This window comes from Saccopteryx bilineata, chromosome 2 (genome assembly GCF_036850765.1).
Source record: "Saccopteryx bilineata isolate mSacBil1 chromosome 2, mSacBil1_pri_phased_curated, whole genome shotgun sequence".
Classification (NCBI taxonomy): domain Eukaryota; kingdom Metazoa; phylum Chordata; class Mammalia; order Chiroptera; family Emballonuridae; genus Saccopteryx; species Saccopteryx bilineata.
The window spans coordinates 176,547,976-176,556,349 of record NC_089491.1 but is presented as its reverse complement, the minus strand read 5'-3'; the positions used below and the strand labels follow the sequence as shown (position 1 = coordinate 176,556,349).

At 55.8% G+C, this 8,374-nt stretch overlaps 1 protein-coding gene across 1 annotated transcript; it reads left to right on the top strand.

Moving 5' to 3' along the window:
• Positions 1 to 6,003: 6,003 nt before the first annotated feature.
• NDUFA4L2 (NDUFA4 mitochondrial complex associated like 2) lies at positions 6,004 to 8,353 on the top strand. Its single transcript, XM_066258753.1, has 4 exons — positions 6,004 to 6,101; positions 6,459 to 6,547; positions 7,372 to 7,432; positions 7,574 to 8,353. The coding sequence occupies exons 1-4, from the start codon at positions 6,045 to 6,047 to the stop codon at positions 7,628 to 7,630; spliced, it is 264 nt and encodes an 87-aa protein (XP_066114850.1). The 5' UTR covers positions 6,004 to 6,044; the 3' UTR covers positions 7,631 to 8,353.
• Positions 8,354 to 8,374: the final 21 nt, after the last annotated feature.

Here is an 8,374-nt window from a genome sequence, read left to right as displayed (position 1 = left end):
TCAGTATCTCGATTGAGTTCATGGCCGTGCCCCCACACCCCGCACCCCTCAGTACTTGCTCGCTGGTTGAGCTCTGACCCACTGGCGAAGAGCTGGTCCCAGGAGAGGAAGTCAGGAACAACAGCCCTGTGTGAGCCCCCCAACGCCCCCTACTCCAGACAGCAGTCGGCCTCCTGGGAGATGGATGATGCTGCCTTAGCGGCAAAGGTCATAAGTCTGGACCAAGGAGTGGACTGAATCAAAAACAGACCGGGCCTCGGGCGCTGGGGATGGCTCCTCGGCCTCTGCCCCAGGCGCTAGAGTGGCTCTGGTCGCAACAGAGCCACGCCCGGGAGGGGCAGAGCTTCGCCCCCTGGTGGGCGTGCCGGGTGGATCCCAGTTGGGCCGGCGCATGCGGGAGTCTGTCTGTCTCTCCCCGTTCCGGCGTCAGAAAAATACAGAAAAAAAAAAACAGACCAGGCCTGACCTGTGGTGGCACAGTGGATAAAGCGTCGACCTGGAACACTGAAGTCACCGGTTCAAAACCCTGGGCTTGCCTGGTCAAGGTACATATGGGAGTTGATGCTTCCTGCTCCTCCCCCCTTCTCTCTCTCTCTCTCTCTCTCTCTCTCTCATACTCTCTCTCCTCTCTCAAAATTAGTAAAAGAAAAATTAAAAAAAAAACAGACCGGAAGAGAGGCCGGGTACCTAGGATCCAAGACACAACGTACACCATACTCCTCCCCAGTGCCCACCCAACTCTTAGCAAAGGAAATGCTCCTTGATGTCAGAAAATTGGGCAGCACAGGGGATGAAGGGGATTCGGAGTGACCCTCTCTTTCATCACCTGCCTCCTGGCTGAGTTGGGGCCCCTGGGAGTCTCCCTATATACAATAGTTACCAATGTCCTTCTATAGCTCTTGCTCTTCTCCCCAACTGCTAGGGTTGGGGTTGGCTGGGTTGGCTAAGGCCAGAGTGGCCCAACGTCTGCACCACCTGTTCCTGGGGGTCATAGAAGGAATCTTGTAGGCAGTCGAAAGGGTCAACAGCCCCAGGTGCTTCCTGTCGCCAGGACCTCACTTTATGGCTAGACTAATAAGGCAAGCTAGCAGGGGACCCAGTGACCTCTCTGCCACACCCCACCACCGCAGGGCACAGGCAGCAGCTCCTGTGTATGTGTGGGTACCAACCTCAGAATGTGTGGGGGTGGGTGGGTCTCTCTGTGCCCCTGGCATTTATGAGTGTCTATGCCACTGGTGTGCAGTGTGTGTGTCTGTGTCTTAAGTGTGTGAGGTGTGTGTATGTTGGTGTGTGAGCCCCCTGGTATGTATCTGTATCCTGAACATGTATCTGTCGATTTTGTCCCATGCTGCTCCTCCTCCCAACCTCTGTGATTTTTGTCTGTCTAAACCCCTGGGTGTCTAGGTGTGCATATGTGCTTTGGAGCTTTGGATTCATGCCTCTGTGTGTGCCCGCTTGCAGGCATTTTCGTGAGTCCTGGCTTGCAGGACTGTGTATGTGTGTGAATCAGGAAGAACCTCTGGTGAGTGTGTGTTGCTCTGGTATCTCTCCATCTGCAGGTGTGTGTGTGTGTGTGTTTCTGTGACAGTGCGTGGACGTGTGCCTGGGTGTGAACAGCACGGCGACTTTCGAATGACAGTGTGACGCACGCCACTCTGCTTCTCGTGTGTGTGTGTGTGTGTGTGTGTGTGTGTGTGTGTGTGTGTGTGTGCGTGCGCGCTTCTGGCTGCGTCTCGCATCCCCTCCCCATCTTCTCCCCATTTCTATTCCTCTCTCCTCTCTAGTCTGGCTTGGCTCCGCCGGCCGCATCATCTCCATCCATTATTGAAGAAACATCCGCGTCCGCTCCAATCACATCAATACCCCCCCCCCCTCCAGTCCCAATCGGTTCCGCTCACCCAGCACCCCTCTGGGTGTTGGGAGGGGGGGAAATCACAACACGGCCGGGGACACCCGGCAGGAGCGGGCTCATGACCCTGTGCCCAGAGTCGAGCCAGGCACCGGGACGCCAGGGACCCCGGCGGAGAGCGCTTTGCATAAACAGATGGTGCGGCCGCCTTTGTCTTTCTCACTCGCTCGCTCTCGCGCGCCTCGCGGCTCCTCGGCTGTTTGGCTGATGCAATCATGATCATATCAGAGCCTCGGGGCTCAGCGCCCTTAATAGCGGTAGAGAGGGTCAGGGTCCCCGGGGCTCCCAAGCAGATGCTGGGCACTGTGTCTTCCCTCCTGTGCGCCCTACCTCCACGCCTCACAGCTGCAGAGGGAAGACGGAGGCGGAGCGGAGGTGACCGGCATGTGGAGGTGACCCGGAAGGGGACCTCAGGCAGTGCCCCGAGGTGTCCCCAGACTGTCCCGTTAGACTGCTGCAGCCCCCCAGGAGCAGCAAGCCTGAGAATAGGACTAGAACTAGTGAATGAGAGGGGGGAGACAGAGATAAACACAGTGACAGAGAGGCATTTGTAATGAGAGACACAACGAGGCAGAGAGATATAGAAAGGAGAGACAACACAGAGAGAAGCTGATGCAGAAGGACAAAGCCAGGTAGAGAGAGAGCTGCAGAGGGAGAGAAAGACACAGCCAGAATGATAAAGAACAGAGAGACATAGACGTTACATACACAGAAGCACAGAGTAGAGACAGACAGGGCCTGGAGAAGAAAAAGGCAAAAAGAAGGGCTGTCAGACACTAGAACTGGCAGGAACCGAGGACAGTCCCTGAGTGGAGATGTAGCTTCAGGCATCTGAGGCCGCCCAGCCTCGAGAAGACTCAGCCTGAACCCTAGGGTGCCCGAAGCTAGTGAGGTGGGAGCTTCCGGGTTTCCTCTTCGCACCTTCCACTCTAGACCACTGTGGGACCCACTTCCTTAGCCGTGGGAGTGGCAGAATCGTTGGGCGGGGCGTGGACCCACACTCCAGGCGCTGACTTACCTACGGAAAAGCTGTAGGGCGCAAGGATGACGGTGCCCGACAGGGGACGTCTGAGGCATCTCCCCTGAGAGCTTAAGAGCAGCCCCGCCTCCAGGGGGCGTCCGCGCCCACGCCCCAGCAGTCAGCTCACAGCGCCGCATCCAGCTTCCTTTGGAACTGGAGCCCGCGCGTGGAGTTCTGCTCCGCGCGATTTAGCGTTCAGGGTCGGGTCCCAGCGGGACCCCAGCGAGGCTCCTGGCCACGACTAATCCTCAGTTAATGATTTCTGCCGTCCCTCACCCGCTGGGTCAGCCTGACCTGAGTCCTGGTGGAAAAAGTGCGAGGAGGTGGGGAGAGATGGGATCTGGAACCCAAGGTGTTCTGTGTCCCAGCTAGGCTCTAGAGCAGGGGTCCCCAAACTACGGCCCGCGGGCCACATGCGGCCCCCTGAGGCCATTTATCCGGCCCCCGCCGCACTTCCGGAAGGGGTACCACTTTCATTGGTGGTCAGTGAGAGACGCAAAGCATGGCATTGCTCACATACAGTACTACTTCCAGTGACGTGGGATGCACGCCTTACGGCTCCGGAAGCACGTCACATCACTTGTTACATCTAGCAGTGACAAATATGGAACCAGACATTGACCATCTCATTAGCCAAAAGCAGGCCCGTAGTTCACATTGAAATACTGGTCAGTTTATTGATTTAAATTTACTTGTTCTTTACTTTAAATATTGTATTTGTTCCTGTTTTGTTTTTTTACTTTAAAATAAGATATGTGCAGTGTGCATAGGGATTTGTTCATAGTTGTTTGTTTTTTTTATAGTCTGGCCCTCCAATGGTCTGAGGGACAGTGAACTGGCCCCCTGTGTAAAAAGTTTGGGGACCCCTGCTCTAGAGATCACGATCCAGAAACGGAAGGGGGCTTAGAAATAGGGTCACAAAGAAGGGGCCAGAGACTAGCACCAGGAACAAGTGATAGGCCAAGAAGTCCCGGAGAAACCAGAGCAGAAGCAATCAAGTGATGAGGAAGTCAGAGAGTGGGATGGAGGCCTAAGGTTGGAGGAACCACGGCCGCTCTAGGAAAGAAGTGGTATGGAGGATGCGGGATGTGCTAGGCCCGGGTCACCAGAACTCACAAGAAAAGACACAGGAATGCGGGCGAGGGTTCGAGAAGCAAAGGGGAGCGGCGCAGGAACAATATTCTGCTCACAAAAATTAGGGAATACTTTATATAGCTTCATATTCATTTTGAAATATCCCCTAATTTTTGTGAGCAGTATACATCCCTGTCAACGTCCTGGCAAACTAGCTGAGCCTCATAGAGCCAGATGTTCAGCCCAACTATGTGGCCCCTCGAATTCAAGCTCCGGGATTGATGTTTAGTCCCGAGACTGGAGGGTTGGGGTGCACGGGTGACAGGACACCCACTCCCCGACCCGGTGGAGTGAGGGTGCTCAGGGAGGGCCTGGCTATGTGCTGCTCTAGGCTCTGACATCCCTTCAGTCCTCCTCCCCCGCCCTATACACGAGTCATAGAGTCTCTGTCTCTTTGTTTTCATCCTGTCTCTGACACTTTATCTCATTATCCGCTGGAGGGAGGCGGAGAGACTGGGACCCCGCAGCCTAATTACAGCCGGGCTTGTCAGCGCAGGGGACCGAGGAAGTATCAGAGCCAGGGAAAGGAAGGAAGTTACCAGGAAGGACTACCTCCCTCCCTGTACCCCGAGGGGCCCCGCGGTAGGTGCATAGTTCTCCCTGCCTAAGCCAACACAGGGCTCTGGAGAGGAGCAGTGGGGACCTCTGTAGGATCCAGCTGCACAGGTGGAGGCAGAGAGGGTGAAATAGGATAAAAGTTCTCATGGGAGTAGGAGAGGTGGTTAGGGTGAGCACCTGGGTCCCTGGAACCCAAATTCCCCAAAGACAGTGGCAATGAGCCTTCTCACCCTGACAGCACAGCACACACCTGAGTTGGCTGTAGAAAGGGAGGCAATCAGTGGCTTGCTCTGCACTTCCGTTTCTGTTTGTCTTGTTCTCTTTCCTCCTTCAATACCTTGTCTGTCTCTCCTTAACTGTTTCCCTCACTCCATTCTCCTCCTCTCCATCACAGCCAGAGGCAGAGATTGGCCTTCTTGGGTGGCTCCTTCTTCACCCCTACCCAGGGTTGGCAGGGCAAGCAAACTTCTCAAGCTCCCAAACATCAACAACTGACTTACTCTTCCCAAGCCAGGTTTACAAACACTATTCCAGGCCAACCAGAACACAACTTGGAGAAACCACCCAGGGCTAGAAGGCTGGGACAGCTTTAGTTCTGTTGTAGAACCTGTTGCCCTCCTTCTTCCGCTACACAATGGAGGGGACAGACCAGGGTTTCCATGACCTGATAGCTCCTGGATGCTCAGGGTAGTGACTGTCAACCTTTTTCATTTGATGGCACACATAAACTAATTACTAAAAATCTGTGGCACACCAAAAAGTGTATTTCTGCCAATCTGACAAAAATAATAGGTATAATTTTGATTCATTCGCACTGGACAGCTATTGTGTTGGCTGCTGTCATTTGTTAATTTGACAATCTAAGGGAAAAGAGGTCAATATCCCTGACTAATTAGTTAGGTATTGCATGTTTTAAAAATCCTGGGGGCACACCAGTTGAAAATCGCTGCTGTAGGGGTGTCAGGGAAGCATTGCAGATGCCCTTGTTCTTCCCTGGCCCCTCCGGGTGCCACTTGTGAACACTCCATACCTGCACTTTTCTGGAAGTCTATCTTCCTGCCTGCCTCATGGTGAATGTCCCCCCCCCCACACACACACACACACACTTCTGGATCCCCTCTCAATCAGAGTCTGGGTTGAAGCCTGTGAGGCCTTTCGCTGGGACCAGCCCAAAGCCCCAAGTGTGATGGTGTTCCGTATGTCAGGATTCTGGCATCTGAAGGAGAGAGTGGAGGAATAGAAATCCCTCAGCTCCTCAACAATTATTCCTGCTCTGCCGAGAACTTCAGGAGGTAGAGAAATGGGCTGGGCTGGATTGGGCTAGAATGGGCGGGGTGACCCCTCCCCAATCAGGGGCGGGACCCCAGAGGGAGCTAGGGAGTGGAGCCGCTGGAAAGGACCTGAGGACACTGGAGAGGCGAGATGGCAGGAACTAACCTCGGGGGCCGCTTCTATAGGCAAATCAAGAGACATCCGGCGGTGAGTTCGGTTCCCAGAGCTATTGATTCTAACTCCTAACATTTTCTCTCTCAGAGCTCCCCAAATCTCCCAGTCCCCTTCTCTTGCCTAGTTATCCCAATGCTCCTAATCTTTTTCCAGGGAGCCCTCAATATGCCCCCGTGTCTCTTTAGTCCCCCGTGGACAGGCTTGCTGTGGGGTGAGGGAAACTAAGGCAGGAGCTGTGGTACAGGAGGTTCCAGGTCCCATCTCCCAGAAGGGAGGGAGCGCCAGTCCCCAGGAGGGGTTGGGGGCGGCCGGGCAGTAAAGCTTGTAAAGGGCTACTGAAAACTACGAGGAGGGGGCTGGCTCTGAAATTGTCCTCGGTCTTCCCCGCAGCTCATCCCGATGATCGGCTTCATTGGCCTGGGCATGGGCAGCGCTGCGCTCTACTTGCTGCGGCTCGCCCTGCGCAGCCCTGATGTCTGGTAAAGGCCGGGCTTGGAACGCGGGTAGGGTTCATGGATGGGCAAGCTGGAGCAGAAACCAGTGGGCCTCTCCGGAACAGTGGGGATGGGTGGTTGTAGCAGGGATCCCCTTGCAGCGAACCTGCCCTTGACCCGCCCAGCATTACCAGGCTGGAGCCTGATCCTGACCTGCGAGAGCTCAACTCCCCTTCGGCCCACCTGACCGCACTCACCTCTGTGGCTCCAGACTAGGCCCGCTTTGGGCTGCGGACCCGCTGGGATCTCTGCCCAGTTGCCATGGCGACGCCACTCTGCTGGCCGACGGCAGCCTCTGGGTACCTCAATATCCGCGCTGGGGAGCTGGGGTTGTGGCCAGACAAGAACGTCTGCGGGCAACCTTGGGGCAGGGTAACGGGAAAGACTCCACAGCCCCGCCAAAGACAGCAGGGGTGGGGGTCCTCCGCGCATCAGGAGACGCCCTGTGTTGTCAGAATTCGAGGCACAACACTGAAACTCCAGCCCCTGGGGATCTCTTTCCAATTCCTACTGCTCTGCTCTGCCGGGTTGGCCTAGGATGACAGGGTGCAGGCGGCAGTCACTGGGCCGGGTAGTCAGTCCCTCATCTGGCCTCACTCTGACAACGGTGACAGCCTTCTTTTCCTACTTGTCAGCAACTGCTAATGTGCCCCTTCCCCTGTCAGTCGCTGGGAACTGCCCCCCATGCTACCCCCGTAGGACCGGGAGGAGGAATGCTGGGTAGAGACAAAGAACCTGGGTATTACCTTAGGCTCTGGAGTCCTAGCTCCCAGAGAGGAAACCCTTACCCTCTCCCTTCCTCTCCACAGCTGGGACCGAAAGAACAACCCAGAGCCCTGGAACCGCCTGAGCCCCAATGACCAATACAAGGTACCTCTGATTAATACAAAGTACCTCTCAGTGGCTCTAGGGTTGACCACCCTCCTGTCACATCTTGGCCCCGGGGACGACCCATCGGCACCCCTGACACCCAAAGGGAGGTCTGGGTGACTCAGTGCAACCCTTCCATAGTTCCTTGCAGTTTCCACGGACTATAAGAAGCTGAAGAAGGACCGGCCAGACTTCTGAGTTTGGCTGGGATGCATCGATGTACATACGTCAGCCAGCTTCCTCATTTCTTCAACTCTCTGCCCCCACTCCCCCATTCTCCACACCATACCCAGCTTCTGCGTACACAGTCCTGGTTCCCACGGGGAGGGGAGGCATCTCCACTCCCACTCTCTTCCCTAGCTCCCCACAGCGGAAGTGCCTCTGACCTTCAGCTTGAGTCCCATGGGGGAAGGGGGTTGTTAAGAGGTAGGGCAGCTGCTGGGTCGATCCAAAAGACCCATCTGCCCCCCAGCTGGGCTACTGGAGTCTTTTAGGGCGTGGCACAGACTACGTGTTGAGCATGGCAGATGTGAGCCAAGAGCAAGCAGGAGCCTCTGAGTGCCAAGCAACGTGGTGGACCACACGTTAGCTCAGGCTCTGGAAGCCATCCCAGGAAGGCGCTGCTCTAGCTCAATTGGGCTTGTTGTCTGCTGCCCCGCCTGGTCTGGATGAGGCAACTCTACGCCCAGGAAGGGCAGCGTGCTCCTCCCTGTGCCTCAGGAGCCCAGGGCACCCTCTCCAGCCTCACACCTGCCCTCTCCCTGCCATCCCACCCCTCCTTGCTCCCCTCTGTCCCCTGAGATCAAACAGAAGCAGCCGTGGGCAAAATACAATTTCATTTAACAAATTGAATTTGCTGCGCCTGCTAATCATGTCTGGTGTCGGTTCTGCTCAGAGACAGAGAGAGGAGAGGAGGCTGCAGCCCCTGGGGTCCTTGTGGTG

Coding starts and splice junctions, on each gene's coding strand:
- NDUFA4L2 (XM_066258753.1), top strand. CDS start 6,045: ATGGCAGGAACTAACCTCGGGGGCCGCTTCTATAGGCAAATCAAGAGA. Junction 6,548..7,371: donor CTGCGCAGCCCTGATGTCTG/GTAAAGGCCGGG, acceptor TCCTCTCCACAG/CTGGGACCGAAAGAACAACC. Junction 7,433..7,573: donor GCCCCAATGACCAATACAAG/GTACCTCTGATT, acceptor ACCCTTCCATAG/TTCCTTGCAGTTTCCACGGA.